The 17,753-nt window shown below is 50.9% G+C and overlaps 9 protein-coding genes across 9 annotated transcripts; all 9 read right to left on the bottom strand.

Annotated features, from left to right (window-relative positions):
- Positions 1-602: 602 nt before the first annotated feature.
- Positions 603-2,644, bottom strand: BDP81DRAFT_29003 (S-adenosyl-L-methionine-dependent methyltransferase). The gene is made up of 9 exons (XM_060583060.1): positions 2,387-2,644; positions 2,298-2,324; positions 2,142-2,232; positions 2,044-2,085; positions 1,833-1,987; positions 1,700-1,737; positions 1,483-1,620; positions 986-1,405; positions 603-917 (listed from the first exon to the last, which is right to left on the bottom strand). The coding sequence occupies exons 1-9, from the start codon at positions 2,429-2,431 to the stop codon at positions 827-829; spliced, it is 1,047 nt and encodes a 348-aa protein (XP_060445424.1). The 5' UTR covers positions 2,432-2,644; the 3' UTR covers positions 603-826.
- Positions 2,645-2,909: 265 nt separating this feature from the next.
- BDP81DRAFT_28993 (S-adenosyl-L-methionine-dependent methyltransferase) lies at positions 2,910-4,945 on the bottom strand. Its single transcript, XM_060583059.1, has 9 exons — positions 4,827-4,945; positions 4,733-4,756; positions 4,559-4,649; positions 4,462-4,503; positions 4,248-4,402; positions 4,103-4,140; positions 3,901-4,038; positions 3,394-3,813; positions 2,910-3,332 (listed from the first exon to the last, which is right to left on the bottom strand). The coding sequence occupies exons 1-9, from the start codon at positions 4,866-4,868 to the stop codon at positions 3,107-3,109; spliced, it is 1,176 nt and encodes a 391-aa protein (XP_060445423.1). The 5' UTR covers positions 4,869-4,945; the 3' UTR covers positions 2,910-3,106.
- A 702-nt stretch (positions 4,946-5,647) lies between these two features.
- Positions 5,648-7,518, bottom strand: BDP81DRAFT_28974 (S-adenosyl-L-methionine-dependent methyltransferase). The gene is made up of 9 exons (XM_060583056.1): positions 7,355-7,518; positions 7,274-7,303; positions 7,119-7,209; positions 7,027-7,068; positions 6,819-6,973; positions 6,710-6,747; positions 6,486-6,623; positions 5,993-6,412; positions 5,648-5,940 (listed from the first exon to the last, which is right to left on the bottom strand). Exons 1-9 carry the CDS (start codon positions 7,403-7,405, stop codon positions 5,796-5,798), a joined length of 1,110 nt encoding a protein of 369 aa, XP_060445422.1. The 5' UTR covers positions 7,406-7,518; the 3' UTR covers positions 5,648-5,795.
- Positions 7,519-8,012: 494 nt separating this feature from the next.
- BDP81DRAFT_428407 (S-adenosyl-L-methionine-dependent methyltransferase) lies at positions 8,013-9,864 on the bottom strand. The gene is made up of 8 exons (XM_060590420.1): positions 9,573-9,864; positions 9,396-9,513; positions 9,296-9,337; positions 9,078-9,232; positions 8,983-9,020; positions 8,787-8,924; positions 8,254-8,673; positions 8,013-8,191 (listed from the first exon to the last, which is right to left on the bottom strand). Exons 1-8 carry the CDS (start codon positions 9,621-9,623, stop codon positions 8,107-8,109), a joined length of 1,047 nt encoding a protein of 348 aa, XP_060445421.1. The 5' UTR covers positions 9,624-9,864; the 3' UTR covers positions 8,013-8,106.
- Positions 9,865-9,971: 107 nt separating this feature from the next.
- BDP81DRAFT_374745 (TAM domain methyltransferase) lies at positions 9,972-12,084 on the bottom strand. Its single transcript, XM_060586703.1, has 9 exons — positions 11,878-12,084; positions 11,785-11,814; positions 11,620-11,710; positions 11,522-11,563; positions 11,314-11,468; positions 11,197-11,234; positions 10,979-11,116; positions 10,499-10,918; positions 9,972-10,441 (listed from the first exon to the last, which is right to left on the bottom strand). The coding sequence occupies exons 1-9, from the start codon at positions 11,935-11,937 to the stop codon at positions 10,357-10,359; spliced, it is 1,059 nt and encodes a 352-aa protein (XP_060445420.1). The 5' UTR covers positions 11,938-12,084; the 3' UTR covers positions 9,972-10,356.
- A 412-nt stretch (positions 12,085-12,496) lies between these two features.
- BDP81DRAFT_406621 (S-adenosyl-L-methionine-dependent methyltransferase) lies at positions 12,497-14,008 on the bottom strand (the record flags this gene model as incomplete). The annotated part of the gene is made up of 6 exons (XM_060588983.1): positions 12,497-13,113; positions 13,170-13,307; positions 13,367-13,610; positions 13,677-13,718; positions 13,797-13,917; positions 13,973-14,008. The coding sequence occupies 6 exons, from the start codon at positions 14,006-14,008 to the stop codon at positions 12,690-12,692; spliced, it is 1,005 nt and encodes a 334-aa protein (XP_060445419.1). The 3' UTR covers positions 12,497-12,689.
- Positions 14,009-14,409: 401 nt separating this feature from the next.
- Positions 14,410-15,365, bottom strand: BDP81DRAFT_428403 (uncharacterized protein). Its single transcript, XM_060590419.1, has 4 exons — positions 15,125-15,365; positions 14,979-15,069; positions 14,863-14,904; positions 14,410-14,805 (listed from the first exon to the last, which is right to left on the bottom strand). The coding sequence occupies exons 1-4, from the start codon at positions 15,212-15,214 to the stop codon at positions 14,684-14,686; spliced, it is 345 nt and encodes a 114-aa protein (XP_060445418.1). The 5' UTR covers positions 15,215-15,365; the 3' UTR covers positions 14,410-14,683.
- Positions 15,366-15,736: 371 nt separating this feature from the next.
- BDP81DRAFT_319605 (vacuolar membrane protein-domain-containing protein) lies at positions 15,737-16,865 on the bottom strand (the record flags this gene model as incomplete). Its single annotated transcript, XM_060584449.1, has 2 exons — positions 15,737-16,369; positions 16,425-16,865. 2 exons carry the CDS (start codon positions 16,863-16,865, stop codon positions 15,737-15,739), a joined length of 1,074 nt encoding a protein of 357 aa, XP_060445417.1.
- A 223-nt stretch (positions 16,866-17,088) lies between these two features.
- On the bottom strand, positions 17,089-17,703 carry BDP81DRAFT_428401 (uncharacterized protein). The gene has a single exon (XM_060590418.1). It carries the CDS (start codon positions 17,635-17,637, stop codon positions 17,197-17,199), a length of 441 nt encoding a protein of 146 aa, XP_060445416.1. The 5' UTR covers positions 17,638-17,703; the 3' UTR covers positions 17,089-17,196.
- Positions 17,704-17,753: the final 50 nt, after the last annotated feature.

Here is a 17,753-nt window from a genome sequence, read left to right as displayed (position 1 = left end):
AAGGCGGACTCTATGGAGCCAAATTTGAGTGCAAAGGAGTGAACGAGAATACAAAGAAGATTCATAAAAACTAAAATCTGAGTCGCTCAAGACGTGTCGCAAAGCCTCGAGGTCGACTTGGAAATGAGGATAGTTTGTCCCGTACTATTCAGGAGGTAAATTGTCCTGTACGCCTTACCTTATCGTTATCAATCGGTCGGGTGGTCTGTGTCCCAGGGACCTTACGTACCACTACTACTGGGGCTACAATGACGTCTGGAGTAACTTTAGGTAACGGTGTTGAGATAGGTACGATCAATTTCTAGGGAACACGCAACAAACACCCCGTCTCGCTACCTATTCTACGTGGCCATCAGATTTTGAAGTTACATTTTCATGATACGTGAACATGATGGTTGAAGTCGTGAGAGAGTAAGTCTCGACTGCCTAATACGATACCTTCAAAGTGGCACAGCCAACCTAGGGAAGCTCAGGCAGCTCCAACTCCCGCTAATAAACCCCCGCCAGTCGAGATTGATTCACGAAGGGAGGTTCTTGAGACAGCTATACTGAAGAGAATAAAGACTCATCAATGCTATTACACAGACACAAATCTACATGCAGTGTTGCAATTCTGAGTGATTAAACCCCCTAACACAAGTCATAGGTAGCATCCTCACATCCCGCTCCTTTCTTTACCTCGGCTTCCTCAGATATGTGCCCAAAAACGCAGTCTAACGTGGATGTTTCTATCACTGAGGCAATGCTAGAAGTCGATGAGGGTAATTTCATCCATTTCACTCGCATGCTACAGCATACGTAGCGAGACTTAACTCTGAGGGTTGAATCATGCTTCTGTGGAGGTCGCTGCTTCCGCTGGAACTTGTGCTGGAGGCGCGGCGTCTTCCTGTTCCGGTCTGCGCCCAGTGAGGAAGTATCTACAAGGCGCTGTCAGCGACGGCCCGGTACACAACGGAATCTTCAGAAAGAAAAGAATAGCACTTACATCGGCCAGTAGCCATGAACGTTTCGATCCTTGATGTCCTTTCGTACTCCCATGAGGAAGACGTTAACCTCATCACGGGACCAATCGTGACCACGGGTCAATGCAGCCATAGAGAAGCCCTCGAGACCCGAAAGCAGGTTCTCGCAGTTCCAAATGCCAATTTCCTTCCACTTAGGGTCCTTGGGCCATGGATTGATCGGCCACTTGGTCCTAGTCATCTGGACATCGACGAAGCCAGCCTCAGCCATGAGCCCTTTCAGCGAAGGGATATCGGGGAAGGGGCGTCCCAGCTTCTCTGAGCCCTCCTTGAGCAAGTCAGCCCACTTTTGAAGGTCAGAATCGGGCTTAAGGGTTCCATCGTCGGAGGTCGGGTACAGGTCGATCTCCTGCACTTCAATCCATCCTCCTGGCTCGAGATTGCTATGAGTCGCTTCACGTTAGTTTGTCTACTCATCGATCCGGCCTTCAGATGCCATAATCAGGGATGTTACGCCTACTTGTAGCAGTTCTTCAGATACTTCTTCCAGTCTCTGATGCCTTGAGTAATGACCCTGCTGTGGATGTATTGGAAAGGCCGTGAGTATGTCCAAGGGTCTTCGGCATCGTTGACCTCGAACTTGACGTTGGGCGGAACGCTGCGATTCGAATGTCAGTCCATCTCTCGCACGACTAGTCTGTGATTGTCTTAGGTGTTCAGGTGGAATAGAAACGTACTAAGTAGGCATTGTCGGAGAGAGATCGATAGCGAGGACCTACAAAATGCTTCATTTAGTCTTCACTCTGATTTGAAAGAAGCGGAAGTGATAGAAAGCTTTAGCATTGGGCTCAAATGAGGGTGAACACTTACCTCGGCCTCAGGGTGCTCATCACCGAAGTCGAGGGCCCAAATTCCACTACCCGTGCCTATGTCGAGCACTCTACCGACCTTGGAACCTTCTTCACATGGCGGAGCAATACCGAGCTGATTATCAGTCACCAGAAGCCACATAGAATGGACCAGATCTAGTCGTATCGTTAGTAGGGAAAACAGGGGTAAGGACCTCAAGGCTCATAAGTACCCAGTCTCTCTAGCTCCCTTTCATCATTGGGAAAGAGGTAAGCTATTTCAATGTTAGAAGTGCTGTATGATGAATTACATCTTGGGAAAACAAGTTACCTCCATCTTTGTACTGGTGGTACGTTCTGCCGTTCTCGATTCTGTACTCGAGGATCGACTCGCGAAGGCTGGTACTTGAAGAAGCAAAGCTCTATGCATGGGACATAAGCGAGGTGCGATGACCCAGAGACACCTTCCTCCCAACATAAGACTCACACTTCCGTCTGCCGATCGGGCGTCACTCTAAGTTCAATATTTGAATCAGCTATCCAGTGCAGCATAACGCTTTACGGCTACACTGTTACCTCTTGATCCGCCACGATCTCAACGTGCTGATTGTCTTGCGACATGTTCGGAGTATTTGTCGGGTTACCGTCTCAGTAATCCTTGCTACACGTGAAGAAGGGCGCCGTACCAACAGGAGATGATGGGGAAAGGGACAACAAAACCAACACTGGCCCGGGGCGGTAGCTGTTTTTGTGGTTGACCGCGGCACTACCAACGGAGCCCGCCCCTCTTCTTGGCGATGCAGACAACAGAAGCAACGAACCAACATCCATGGGCGCCTCCACCCAAATTCATGTCATTGTAACTGTGATTACAAGTTAGGTATGGCTGATTGTGATTAGGGGGGCAATGCAACAGGGGATGGTAACCTGCCTAGACTGTAACGGTACAGCGATGATAAGTCATTATTACTGCTGCTAACCTTGCCTCTTGGGTGGGCAATAGAAAAGCTTGTTTTTCTTGATGCAACAAGTCATCGAAATGCAGTGCCAATGCGAGGCCTTAAGTAAAGTTGTCTTTGGTATCAAAAGGCAGTGAACTTGAGGGGGTTTTAACTTTGGTTTTGTGGGCAATTTTGAGCTATTCACGGGAGGGACCGTTCCCCCGCCACTAACCAAAGCGAATTTTTCACTAGTTCCTGAGGTGGGCGTCACATCGTTCAACTCGACATGATATCATTGAAGCCAGTCTAGTTCCTCCGCCGTCTGCTTTGCAGTGTTGCTCTCGACATTACATAGCTAAGCCGCAGTCTGGCTCTGAGCCGGAGCTAGACTTGGAACCGAAGTCGGGCTTGTAGCGGAAGCTAAATTCTCAGCTGGAGCCGAAGCTTCAGCCGGAGGGGAAGATGAAGTCTCAGCCGGTGCCGGAGTCTGAGCCGGAGGGGAGGCAGCGGCTTCAGGGGACAGGGGAGCCGGGGGAGCCGGGCTGTACTCCCTCTCTGGTTTACGCCCGATGATGAAGTACCTGTACTATGTCAGTCCAACACGTTTCTCGGCCTGACTTCTTCACTACTCGAAGTACTTACGCTGGCCACCATGCGTGGATGGTTCTATCCTTGATGTTGTTGCGTACATCAATAAGGAAGACGTTGACTTCATCGCGCGTCCAATCCAGGGCACGCGTCAAAGCCGCCATTGTAAAGCCCTCGAGACCGCGAGAGACATTCTCGCCGTGCCAGGAGCCGATTTCTTTGTATTTCCCATTTTTCGGCCAAGTGTTGGTAGGCCACTTGTACAGATCCAACGACACGTCCACGAAGCCTACCTCTGTGAGAAGGTCCTTCAATGGCGGAACTTCAACATAAGGGCGACCGAACTTCTCTGATGCCTCGAGGAGTAGATCACACCACTTGATCAGAGAATGCTCATGCGTGAGAGTTCCGTCGTCTGATCGCGGATAGAGATCGAACTCCTGTAACTCAATCCATCCGCCAGGCTCAAGATTGCTTTATCCACCAAGTCAGCGCGATGTCCATGTTTGAGGCAATTCTTCCCCAACTAGAGTGACTGATATGTCAAGATATAGAACTCACTCGTAACAACGTTGCAAATACAGCTTCCAGTCACCGATACTGGAAGTCATGACTCGGCTATGGATGTAGGAAAAGGGCCGGGTCCATGTCCACTCTTCCTCAGCATCGTCGACTTCAAATTTGCAATTTGGGGGCACGCTGTGACGATGGAATCTGTCAGGAAATTGTATCTCGTAATCACGCCTTTATGAAGGCAACTCACTAGCCAGGAAGGGTCGCCGACAGGTCAATGCCGTACACCTATTGAGCCGCCGAAGTCAGACGATGTACATTTCATGTCAAGAAGTGCACCAAGAGACGGAACGACTTTTGCCGCGTGACGAGGTGGGCCTACATCGCAGACTTACTTCAGCTTCAGGGTGCTCATCAGCAAAGTTGAGGGCCCAAATGCCAGATCCAGTTCCAACATCGAGCACCCGACCGACTTTGGTACCTTCCTTGCAAGGCGGGGCAACTCCAAGTCTATCATCGAGCGCAAGAAGCCACAAATGGTGCTGCAGATCTGGATATAATGTCAGAAAAGTGTTGTCGTATGAAGCAGAACCATTGGAAATAGCGTACCTAGCCTGTCCAATTCTCGCTCGTCGTTGGGAAGATTGTATTCTGAAGTTAAGTAAGAGCGGAGTTTTGACCAAGACAAAAGCGCGGATGCACATACTGCCATCTTTGTATCGGTGATAGGTCCTGCCATTCTCGAGACGGTAATCAAGAAGGGAATTGCGAAGACTGGTGCTTGATGAAGCTAGGCTCTAAAAGATGAGATGTTATGTGAGATATTGACCTTCCCGTTCAGTCTGGTGTACTGCCTCTGGCAACACGGGCTTGAGCTTACGCTTCCCACCTCTGAACGATCTTCCTGTTATTTCCACAGTAAGTATACTCCTGAGAGAAGGTTCATTGTAGGATGGAAGACTAGCTTCACTTACATCGTCCACGTCAAGGACCGCCGCGTTATTGTCATGGGCCATGTTGGCCGTGTCGAGTGCTACAGTCAATCTTACCGAACCACAGTACTGGGTCAAGTTTTGTCAAAAAGTAAGGTATGTCACAAAAGTCGGCGAGAAAAAAAGACTGAAGAGTAGCAGTGATGGGGAATAGGACTGGGCTCTACAATAACTTTTGTGCAAAGCACAAAACCGGCCTTGCCAACATGCCCCCAGCCAACCCCTCTTCTTCGCAGGAGGAACCCACGGGGAAACATGCATATGCGCGCCGATGGCGTTGCCACCGCGTTGCAAACAAATGTGGAACTGAAGAAGATGCGACCGAATAGGAAGTTCCAACTTCAGACAAGGGAGAAAGTAGTGTCTTCCACTGAATGGATGGTGATGCTTGTCACATCTGACCTCGGCCGCTCCCTTGTCTGCAAAGGCTGTGGGCAAACATCGAGACTATCACCCAACTAGCGTCCCCTTGTCTATGCCGCAGGTGTCCGACAGTGTAGTTGCCAAGGTGCCAGCTCAACGAACAATAGAGCCTGGCCCCTAACAATGAAAGCCCCGTCTTGAAGAAGACTATTCGGCAAGTGGATCAAAAAGTAAGTTATAAGCCATTTGGGAAGAAAGATTACGGCGAGCAGAAGCTGTTCATGTCTAAGTAACTGATTAAATCGCCTCTAGTTGTTTCGTCATTCTCATCCCAGCAAGACATCGAAGCCGGCACGCGGGATCACGACCAAAGCCGCCCCTCCATCTCTAGTGCATGCCCTCATGCTTGCTCGAAGATTGACACTTGCGGCTTGGTGCCGCTGTCGTTTGCATTCGTATGATTCGTGGGTTGCAAGTTGATATATCCCTGCAAACCCCCAGGATAGACTTACACTAAAGGCGACTAGAGCCGCTAGATCCCGTCTCGAGCGCAACCTCACTCGACAGCCGTGACTTCGAACTATATCATCAAGATGAAGTCGGGGCTTGGGCCTGTGAAGGAGTAGAAACAGTAGGCTCAGTGGCAGCAGGAGTTTTGGTGGAAACAGGAGCCTGGGCAGCCGGGACAGCTGATTTTTGTCCCTTTTCCGGCTTGCGTCCAATAATGGAGTAACTAAATTGGGTGTCCAAGTGAGCTTCATGGCGTGGGGATCACTGCGACTTACGTTGGAAGGTACCCGTGAACTCTCCGGTTGTTAACATCCTTTCGCACATCGACGAGGAACACGTTGACCTCCTCAGCGGTCCACTCAAAGGCTCTGGTAAACGCTGCCATAGTGAACCCCTCAATGCCAGCTAAGCCATTCTCCAGCTGAAGTCTGCCAAGTTGCCTGTACTTGGGGTCTTTGGCCCAGTCGTTGAGCGGCCATTTGAATGCAGTGATAGCAACGTCAACGAATCCGGCAGCCTGGACCTTCTCTGGGAGGCCTTCGGGATCAATGTAGGGGCGCCCGAGCTTGATCGTTGCCTCGTGTAACAGTTTGCTCCATTTGGAAATCGCGTGGTCTGGTGTCAGCGTCCCGTCATCTGAGTCGCAGTATACAGCAATTTCCTGCAATTCAACCCAGCCACCAGGAACGAGGTTGCTTTATCGGCACTTGGATCAGCTCCTGTGGCAATCTTACATAGACCGGGACTTAGAGGGAGGAAAAAACTCACTCGTAGCACCTACGAAGATACAAATCCCAGTCGCTAACGCTGCCTGTCATGACACGGCTATGGATATAATCAAAAGGCCTTGAGTACGTCCATTCTTCTTCAACGTCATCAACCTCAAACCTGACATTTGGTGGTACGCTAGAAGAAATCCTTGTTAACACCTTTTCGCATAAAGTATGACTTGTAAGGGTAATCCATGAGACGAGGGAGATGGAGACGCATACTAGTCAGGGAGGGTCGGAGAGAGGTCAATACCAAGAACCTTGGGGGAGAACAAAGTCAGTAAAGCACGTTCGAGAACAACTGCTTTTCACCTAAGGGGACCCTTGGTACCTCAACATCGGGATGGTCATCTGCATAGTTGATTGCCCAGATGCCACTGCCGGTCCCGACGTCAAGGACTCGGCCAACTTCAGCACCCAACTGGCCGGGCGGAGCCATGCCAGAGGCGAAGTCGAGTGAAATAGCCCAAAGCTCATCTTGCATGTCTGTGATCAATGTGAGTGAGTATTCGGACACGACATGAGCTGATGAGCACTACCTAGCCTCTCCAATTCCCTACTGTCGTTGGGAATCGTGTATTCTCGGTCAATGTTAGAAAGGTTCTTCCATGATTTATTAGAGGAAACACACTGCCATCTTTGTACCGATGGTAAGTCCTGCCATTCTCAACACGGTAGTCCAGGATTGAGGCACGCAGACTGGTGCTCGAAGAAGCGGTGCTCTGTGACAAGCTTGTAAGTAAAACTCATGATGCGTCGAAGAGTCGGAGTGTAGCTTGCACTTACGCTTCCAATATCTGACTGAGCATCGTCATGCTTACCACATTTAGAACCCCATCACAGAGAGAGATGGTACGACGACTTTACCTGATCGTCTGCGACGATTTGGGGAGTGATAGTAGTGCTTGGTTGGGCCATCTTGGGTGGAACTAGCGCGTTGGCGAGTCTTGTGCCGATCTTGCTGTTTGCTAATTCAATACTGATGAGATCAGAACACTGCGCCACGTCACACTGAAGTGATAGCAGCAAAGATCCTAGGAAAAGGTAATGAAGAAAACTGTTGAGGGGTCTTGATTGTTTTTGTGATTCAAACAGGCGATCTCAGTTCGGCACCCCTCTTCTGAGCTGGGGCTCGGCGTAGGAACCAACGAGCAAACATGCATATGCATCTCAACGGTGCAGTCTCCCCATTGCAGAAGATTGTGGAGCAGAGAAAACTTCGGCCGAATGAAGAGAGAAGAGATGAGACACGGGCATGTGGCAACGATTTCCAACTGCATGTCGCGATCCTACCACTTGCCACATCAGTCGGCAAACCCCTGCCAACGAGAATCTGGACTGCCCACCTTCGGAAGACATTCCGTGTCCGCGGTGCGCCAGACCCTTACCCATGCCCACGATATTTTGATGCCTCGGCCACTCTTCCCAATCTCGATCAAGTAACGATAGTGGACAATTAATGTGTTTGGACTCAGGCTGAGCTTACACACACGATGGTCCAGAACAGAACGGGGGACCCTTCTCAGCCAATTAATTGTGCAATTTGACCCAATACTTTATATAGCTATTGCTTTCCTGGCTAGTAATTCTAGAGGGACGTGGAAGAACCTTCGCCAGGATCAAGCTGCAGTTGCTGGCGTGCTCTGATCTTGAGGTGGAGCCGGAGTATCTTCCTTCAAGGGTTTCCTACCCACAAGAGTTGATCTACGGGAGGTTATGTCAGTCTCAGAGGATACCCTCCGATACAAGGTGTCAAGGCAACTTACATGGGCATGTACGAGTGGATTCTCTTGTCTCTCATATCCTTACGAACGCCTACAAGGAAAACTTGGACCTCCTCCTTCGTCCAGTTGTGGACGCGAGTCAAAGGTGCGAGAGCCATAGCTTCAGCAGCATCCACGAAGTTGTGGAAGTTCCATTCGCCAATCCTCTTGTGGTGGTCATCTTTCGGCCATGGGTTAGAAGGCCACTTGAAGTTCTGCTGGACCACGTTTCCGAATCCAACATCAACCATCTGCTCCCTTATCTCAGATACAGGAGCGAATCTACGCCCAAACTTTTCCGCAGCTTCCCGAATGAGGGAAACAAATTGGTCCAGAGGTTTCTCGGGGGGAAGAGTGCCATCATCGGCTCTGATAATGAACTCTGACTCCTGGATCTCAAAGTAGCCACCCGGGACGAGATTACTATTGCGCGAATCCAATTAGCCCTGTGCGATTTGCTTCGTTCCAGTGAAGCCTAAATACCGCGAACGTCAATCAAGTTAATTAATACAGTGAGCAAAAGAAACCAGACATACTCGTAGGCTTTCTGAATGATCTTCTTCCAATCCGAAATTGAGCCATTCATAAATCGAAGGTGGATGTAGTCAAAAGGCCGTGAGTAGAGCCATTCCTCCTCGACGTCGTCAACCTCAAACTTAACGTTAGGAGGCACACTAAGTAGATGTCGTTAGCAAGGTAGCCTATCACGCTCCAATCGGGAAAATCGCCTACTCTCGTGGCTGAATGGGAGAGAGATCAACGCCCAGCACCTATCTCACTGTCAGACACCTGTCTCTGGAAACACAACTTTCATGATCAGCTCTTACTTCCGTCTCTGGGTGGTTGTCGCCATAGTCAATGGCCCAGAGGCCGGTTCCAGTACCCAGATCGAGAACGCGGCCGACTTTGGCGCTCTCATCGCAAGGAGGAGCGAACCCTAACCTCTCGTGAAACGTAAGGAGGCAAATTTCGTGTTGCATATCTACTTCCTTTAGTAAATAATTCCTTAGCACCTAATGGAAATGCCACGAGATTCACAAATCACCTTGTCTGTTCTTTTCCATGTCGTCATTAGGCCAGGCATATTCTGAAGTACATTAGCAAAAGTTCGCAACCCAAATCTCTGACAAGGAGTATAGACTCACTGCCATCTTTGTACTTGTGATAAGATCTTCCATTCTCAATTCTATACTCAAGAATAGAGTCCTTCACGCTCGTAGTCTCTGACCGAAGACTCTCAAGATCCTGTTCGCTATCGGAAATCTGATGCGATCATCGTTAGCACTGGTGCTCTCGATAATGGTGCTTGCACGGACCCGTACGTCGTCTTCAGCGACCAGGTGGGCCTCCGGATCGCCGTGTGTGGCGGCCATGATCGCAGTACTTTGAGCCTGTCCTGAAAGCGTGTCTGTTGATATAATTCAGGACTATGCTATTTTATGCCTGAAGGTTTGGGAAGCAATTTTCAGTTATAGAAACCCACGAGGTGATGATTCGGAGTTTTGGGAGATGGCCAGACGAATCAACCCCTTCTTGCTTGTCAAACCAACTCGTGTCCTGCCAACCGCGGCTTGCCCGTCAACCACCAACCACAGTATCGACGTGCAGGCCGCATGATGCAGGCGAGCGGCGACGTTGCCTTCTTACAGACCGAGAAAATTGGAGATGCGGCAGGGGAATGGGAAAGGCATTCCCCGCCGCCGGTCGCGGGCAAAACACCCGTCAGGCTAGTGTCTCCTCTCTTCTAGCCGCACCAAACGAACGACTGAAGTGTGACAATGGAATAGGCACAAGTAATAATACCAAAACATTCTTCACACAGAATCCCGGATCTTTCTTCAAGTCTGAGTTTCTCAGTCAAATCTTATCACCGCAGAGTTGACAAAATGAAGTCACGAGAGGCTGGAAAACACTACGCGAATGGGCTTTCTACCCAATTTGATTAGAAACTCGATACGCTCAGAAATAATGCCGCCCGTGTGTAAGACATCATGAAAGATACCAGGCCCCTTCCAAAGATCTTCATGATTTGATCTGTTCCAACTGAAGATCGCAAAGCTGCCTTGAGCCATTAGCTAGCCGAAGGGGGCATCGGAATCGCTGAGGTTAAGCTGAGGCTTCAGCCGGAGCGGTCTCGGTAGCCACTGCCGGAGTCGCCGCTTTCAACGGCTTCCTGCCCACAGCCGTGTAGCTATTAACGTTGTCAGATCTCCAGCCCAGATGGCAAAAAAAACATGTTGCGACTTACATTGGGAAGTAGGCATGAACCTTTGGATCCCTAAGATCCTTCCGCACCTCGGCAGAGAACACCAACACTTCCTCCTTGGTCCAACCATGCACGCGGGTCAGCGGCGCAAGAGCCATGGTCTCGACGGCGCCGGCAAAGTTGTGGAAGTTCCACTCGCCGATTCTCTTATGCTTGGGGTCCTTGGGCCAGGGATTCGTCGGCCACTTGTAGCGGGTGAGGGCCACGTCTTCGAACCCGACCTCTGTGAGGATGTCCTTCAGGGTAGGGACCTCGACAAAGGGCCGTCCAAAGGCCTTTACGGCGTCGCGAACTAGTGCGGCGAATCTAGACAATGCCTTTTCCGGCGGCAGCGTACCGTCGTCAGCGGCGGGCGAGAACTCTGACTCCTGGATCTCGAACCATCCGCCGGGCTGGAGGTTGCTGTTTGCGGTATTTCTGTTAGAAATGTCTTCTACCTGCCGTATTTTCAGGGCAACTTACTCGTAAGCTTTCTTGATCAACTTCTCCCAGTCACCGACACCCCCATTGATGATTCTGCTGTGGATGTAGTCGAATGGCTGCGAGTAGAGCCAGTCCTCATCGAAATCATCAATCTCAAACCTGACATTGGGCGGAACCCTTCGATAGCAATGAAGTCAGCGATCACGTCCCAGGTAACTGCGTCAAAAGCCTTGGTGCTTGGATGAAAGGAGACTTACTCTGAGGGTTGAGTGGGCGAGAGATCCATACCCAGTACCTTCACAGGTGGTTAGTGAGTAGCCATTTTCAACCAGCAATGCAGATATCGGACTGCGTGATTTTCAAGTACTACTCACCTCAGCTTCAGGGTGCAGATCGCCAAACTCGATGGCCCAAAGTCCACTGCCGGTGCCGAGGTCAAGAACACGACCAACTTTGGCGTCGGGCTCACATGGCGGGGTGACACCGAGTTTGCCGTCCCAAGTCAGATAAAAGATCTCATGCTGCATATCTGGTGGCGGCTGGTCAGCGACGGATCAAGTCCAAGATTGGAATTTGACTTACCAAGTCTGTCGATTTCCGTCTCGTCATTAGGAACAAAGTATTCTGATATCGCTAGTTAGACAAAAGCTATGATTGAGCACGGGAAGCCGCTTGCTTACGTCCATCTTTATACTTGTGATAGGTTCTGCCATTTTCCTGACGATACTGAAGCATTGAGGTTTTTATACTCGTCGTCTCAGACAGCAGACTCTGCGCCACACGGATAGCATTAATAGGAGCTTCTCGCAAAGGAAGGACATGGAAATGAGGAAAGTCAAACTTACCTCGAGGTCTGCCTCGCTGTCGGTTTCGACCTGCAACTGCAGTTAGATTCATTGTACAGCCATGTGGTAGTGATGTGACGATTCAATGCATACAGGGTCATCGGCGACCAGTTGGTCTTCGCGGTCCACATTTGGAGGGGTATCTTGACACATTGTGAGATATCTTCAACGGTGACTTTTCTTCTGCAAATGAATTCCTTGAGACAACGAGAAAACGGGTTGAGATCTGCTGAGAGGCGAAGACCATTTGAAGGCGGGGAGAATGGCAAGCTGTTCTGTTTTCTGTGGCGACCAAAACATTCGATTGCGCGCCCCCTCTTCTTGGCCACCCCTGTCTCCGGAGACGACCAACAGAGCAAATGCGCATTGCATAACGCAGCCCGACGGCCAAGTTGCCTCTTTGAAGAAGATAATTGTGGGACTCGGGGTGACTATCGCGCACACCCCTGGTGTTGGGACAAGCGAACCGTTGGAAACCATTGGATGTAACACGAGACCTTTGGCATAGGGTACCGGAGCCGAGGCGAATGTCCGAGTCACCCTGGCTTCAGCAACAACTGCCTTTGACTGTGTTACCGATGAGAAGCGCGATGATAAATCCGGTTCCAGTAGGGGCAATTAATCAAGTTGGAAGTGGCCGAAAATATTCTTTACTGGAAAGGTGGACACCGAAACAGTGAACAAAATCCAAAAGCTGCGGATCACGGTGTGGCTGGCACGACTACTTGCCGAATCTCCAAACACCTACATCCCGTTCCTAATCAAACATTTCGTGCGCCATCATTTTCAAGATTCGCGTTGGTTTTACTGCCTCTATTCCGGTTTACGTCCAACAACAAAATACCCGAGTCCAACAAGTCAATATGAGAACGGCGTTGGCCAATGTCCAAGCACGATGGTGAGACTTACATGGGAATATAGGTGTGGTAGTTTTTGTTAGCCAAGTCCTTCCGGACATCAGCCAAAAAGACATCCACTTCCTCTCTAGTCCACTTGTGAGCGCGCGTCAGTGGCGCAATGGAAATAGCCTCAAGACCAGCATTGCTGTTCTTGAAGCCCCAGGCGCCCAGTTCCTTGAACGCGGGATCCTTGGGCCACGTGTTGATGGGCCACTTGTACCGGCTCAGTGTCACGTGCTGGAAGCCCACCTCAACCATCAGTGTCTTCAAGGAAGACACCGCAACGTACTCACGCCCAAGTATGGCCGCGGCTTCCTTCAGGAGGTTGCCGTACTTGGCCAAGGGGCAATCGGAAGGAAATGTGCCGTCGTCGGCCTGGAATTCCATCTCTGGCTCCTGTAGTTCGAGATAACCGCCAGGTTGGATATGCCTTGTCGTCATTAGTAGATGGCCGTCTAGAAAAGGCGGAAGTAGAATCACACTTACTTGAAACACTTGGTAAGGTACACCTTCCAGTCTGCGATGCTGGATGACATGAAATGACTGTGGATGTAATCGAACGGAAGGGTATATGTCCACTCCTCGTCGATGTCATCGATTTCGAACTCGACATTCGTAGCCAGGCTAAATGACCCGACCTCTCAGTCCTCTACTCCAGTTTCTTTTGGGCCACAGGGACTTACAAGTCTGGTTGTGTAGCGGAAAGATCAACGCCGAGAACCTGCCTACGATCAAACGCGTATTCTAGGTCCATTAATTCCTTTAAATGTACCTCAGCTTCGGGGTGATCACCAGCAAACTGGATAGCCCAGATGCCTGTACCGGTGCCTACGTCTAGTACTCGCTTGACTTTGACCTCGGGCTGGCATGGAGGTGCTAGTCCTAGCCTGCCACCAAGGGTTATGAGGCATATATGATGTTGCATATCTAGCACGGTCAGTCAGGAATGCCAAACTAATGGACTCGGCTAAGGGCCCTGTAGAGAAGGTCTACCCATTCTATCGTTGTCTCGCTCATCGTTGGGGATCGCGTATTCTGGTACCCGCCCCGGTTAGCAGGAAACACCGAGTAGACACAACGTTGTCTTATTAGCGACTCAAGATGTGGTCTTACTGCCGTCTTTGTAACGATGGTACGTCCTGCCATTTTCGAATCGGTAGTCTAAAATCGAGCCGCTGATGCTGGTGCTCGAGGAAGCAACGCTTTCAACATCTGCTCGGCTATCCTCTAGAGACTACGACCGCCGTCAGCTCGAGAGAGTGACACCTGTCATATGGTCACCAGCGCACCTGTTCGATGTTGACCTCGTGGTCGACTTCAGCCATGACTGTAAGTATTGCTTCCGATGAAACGACGAGGTGACGTTGAGGTAATCAACTTCGGCTATTGTGTCGTTATTCCAACAACACAGTATCGAAGGTAAAGATCTGGCAATGTGCTCGAGAGGAAACAGATAAATCGAACAGTTTGGTGGCAGAGCAACATGCCATCGCTGACAACCCCTCAATCTTTAGTCGAAGCAAACCAACACGAAAAACATGCATGCAATGCAGGGCAACAGCAAAGTGACCTCTTTGCAGCGCTTCAGGTGGGCCCGGAGCGAGATACCGCCAAGGAAGGGTGAGGCTCTCAAGGCAGGAGATAGACCAAGCTGCAGGTGCTGTCCTGCATGGCACAAATGTCTCCTCTCGCATAGTTTCGTGGTCACTTGGTTCATGTACTCACAGTTGCACTCTGGCCTCAAGTTTTGCATACGTGTACAACTGTGTTGACAAAGACCTCCGCTTGCATTGATTCAGTACTGCCTGGTTGAGCTTCTATTCCTTCCTTCGGTTGATGAAGTAAAACACCACCAATGCCTCTAAAACCGGATTCAGCAACTTCAATTTATGTCTCTCCCTCGTTGAGTTCAAAGATCCAAGGATGCTTTTCCCACCACCCTGTAATCGTGTACACTCAGCCTGAAGTGCTTCTCTCACCACACGATGTTGAAACAATTTTCAAGACGATCCCGTCAAGCTGTCGAAGCAGAGTACTCTGCCTACGTCGGCGCCCGCTTGGCAAGGGGGAGTCAGGCCGAGTCTGCCACCGAGCGTCATGAGGCAGATGTGGTGTTGCAAGTCTGACGACGAGATTAGCTCGTGCCCCGTGAAAATGGTGGTCTTGAAGCATGATTCACCTAGTCTATCCATTTCCCTCTCATCATCAGGGATGTTGTATTCTTTGGAATCCATCAGCCTCTCGTGACATTACTGGATTAGTAGGTAGATGAAGAAACAAAGGCCCAAAACTCACTTCCATCTTTGTACCGATGATATGTCCGGCCGTTTTCGAAACGGTAGTCTAGAATTGAACTGGAAACGCTGGTGTTGGACGAGTCAATACTCTTCCAGACCGTCAGCAAAATCTTGGACAACCAAAGAAAGCAGCGGTAAGCCTACTTCGATCTCCGATCCACCATTGTCCGGAATCTGCAGACTAGTTGTCAGTTCAACTCTGCGAAGAAGGTTACCGAGGTCACAACACCCCATCGTCGGCAGCAATGACAACTTCGTGATCAACCTCCTCAGAGAAGCAGAGGAGCCGGGGCAAGTGAGCCGGAGAACTCGAGGACGGGAACCCGCCCTTCGCGTGCCGCCTGGGAAGTGGTTCTAATTTTGCAGACGGAACCGCGGGGTGAGAACCCGGCTCCGGCCCGATCCTCGTTGACCAGCCACGAAACCCCCTCCTGCTTTGTGGAGTTTATACGAATACAGTTGCAAGTGAACGTTCTTCGGTGCTAACCCAAGCAGAATATTGGAACAAGTGTACAAAAGCTGTCGGCGGTGAATGCACCATGTTTACGATATTTCAGACAATGACTTTGGTGGTCACCCGAAGAATTCAAATAGTCAGGATCCGAATACGATTCAAGAGGACTAACAACAGAGCATGCGCTTAAACCAAACCCGTATTGTTACAGCTCTTTACAGGCCATCCATCTAGACCTGGTCCGATTATACATGTATCTAGCTCCAACTCCTAGCTTAAACCAAACAAAACAAAGACTTACATCACTCCTTTGGGAACAACTCCGCCGAAATGTCCTTATCCCTTCTCTGGTGATTCGTCCGGCTCGAACTGCTACCAATGACGGTCGGTGCGTCGCCATCCGTGTCCGGGTCGTATTCGGCGTCATCCGCATGTTTCGCCTTCTTGAGCTTCAAGCTCGCTCCATCGTCCGAATTCGCGCCCTCCTCGCTTGCCGAGTCGGCATCGTCGTACGGACTAACGCCTGCGTGTCTCGAGCTCCAGTCGGGATCCTCCTCCGGCAGTCGCTCGTGTTCGTGCTGGGGCTGCTTGATGAAAGAGTCGATGATGTAATACTGCATGGCGTTCATAACGAGCGGGAAGAACATCATGACGAAGAAGATTTGCAACTGCTCGTTGCCCTCGGTCCACCGCAAGGCCCAGTCGCCGACGCGCGAGATCCACGGCAGGAGTAGGAAGATGATGAGGACGCAGAACTTCATGCCAAAAAGGCCGCAGAAGTAGATGAAGGACTGTTTCAGCCACCACCAGGCGTTGGGAGGTGTGCCATAGTTGCCGGACCGGATCGACTCCTCAGGCTTGCCCAAGGGTGTGTACGCGACGAGGCCCGTCAGGACGTGGAGAAGTACGATGAGGATGGGGATACCGATGGTGGTCTGCAACACAAATTAGTATAATGTCAGGGACGAAAAAGAGAGTGGTTTCGCTTACATCAATAGCGAGATTGAGCAGGTAAAAAGAGCACGGGTTTGGTGTGTAGTCCTCGCCACGTCTCATCAACCTCTGCGCGTTGGCCGTGGTTGCGGGGTCCAGTGTCACAGAAAAGCGCCCTGACGTCAACATTGACATGAAGATGTTGGCGATGTGGACAAGAACCGAGCCAAACACCTGCTTCGAGACGTCGAAGAACCAGATCTTGACTGGACGTTGTGGCCGCTCTCTCCATCGCTTGAAGACCAACGCCAGCAAGGCAAGGCCACCCAGGGCGGCCTGGACGATGAGGGCGAAGGAGCCAAGCAGGCTGCACTCGCCGTTGCCACCTTCCTCGCCCTGTGTTACAGCGTGCGTGGCCGTGGCCGTGGCCGCGGCAGCGGTGCTCGCGACGGTCGCGATGGCGCCGGCGAGGGCGTCTGTCGGTGTCGCGATGGGCATCACGGCGTTTGCTGCTGCCTCGAATGCTGCTGTTGCTGTAGCTGCTACGACGGCGGCGAGTGTAGAAGGAACATCTTGGGCGGCGGTCGCTATCAGGTAGGGTGGCGGAGGGGCCATTGGCCTGGCCGGGTCGGGGGTTGTTGAAATGGGACTAGCAGAGGGAGGGACAGAGAGTAAAAGGGCGGTCTCGTGCGAATGACGGGGTGATGTTTGGTCGGAAGGGGGGGGGGGGGGCGCGACAAAGCGGCCGTCGGTATGTGGATGACGTTCTTGGGGTGGGAGAGAGAGGGTCGATCGCTTTAGGTCGAACAACGGGTTTTTGGCTGACGGATTAGGAGCGAAAGCGAGACAAGCGCATGCAACCGCGTTGTGGATTTGGGAGGTACCCTAAGAAAAAGGAACAAGTTCCGAAAAAGAGAAACCTGCGACGAAAGGAAGAAGCAACACAAGTAATAAACCCCCGAAAGGTCTGGGCGAGGAGGGATGGTTGATGGTTAAAAAGGGAAGAGTGGGAAAAAAAGAAAAAAAAAAGAGAAACACGGAGATAGAAAGAAGAGGAGCGGACTAAGGTGTAGCGAGGAGCGGACAGGCAAAAAAGGTAATCGTCGTCGGGGATTGATGGGCCAAAAGGCGGGCTGTCACGAGGCGGAGTAAGGAAGTGACATGCAGCACAGACTTGGGAGCTTAGGCAACTGCTTTGGTGCTGATATCTTGGCACCGTAGCACCTTGGAGGAACAAGAGAAACGACGCAAGAGCCTTGGTAAGAAGCATAAGCCACGGTCAGTGAGCGAGCGGTCTAGCGTTCGATCGTGTCTGTTCGAGCACCTCAGGATGATGATGAGCAGACGTATTGATGAGTACCTGGTAAAGATGCAATTGGGAGAGTA

Source organism: Colletotrichum phormii, assembly GCF_030913505.1.
Source record: "Colletotrichum phormii strain CBS 102054 chromosome Unknown BDP81scaffold_10, whole genome shotgun sequence".
Lineage (NCBI taxonomy): Eukaryota > Fungi > Ascomycota > Sordariomycetes > Glomerellales > Glomerellaceae > Colletotrichum > Colletotrichum phormii.
This window is presented reverse-complemented; position numbering and strand designations above follow the sequence as displayed.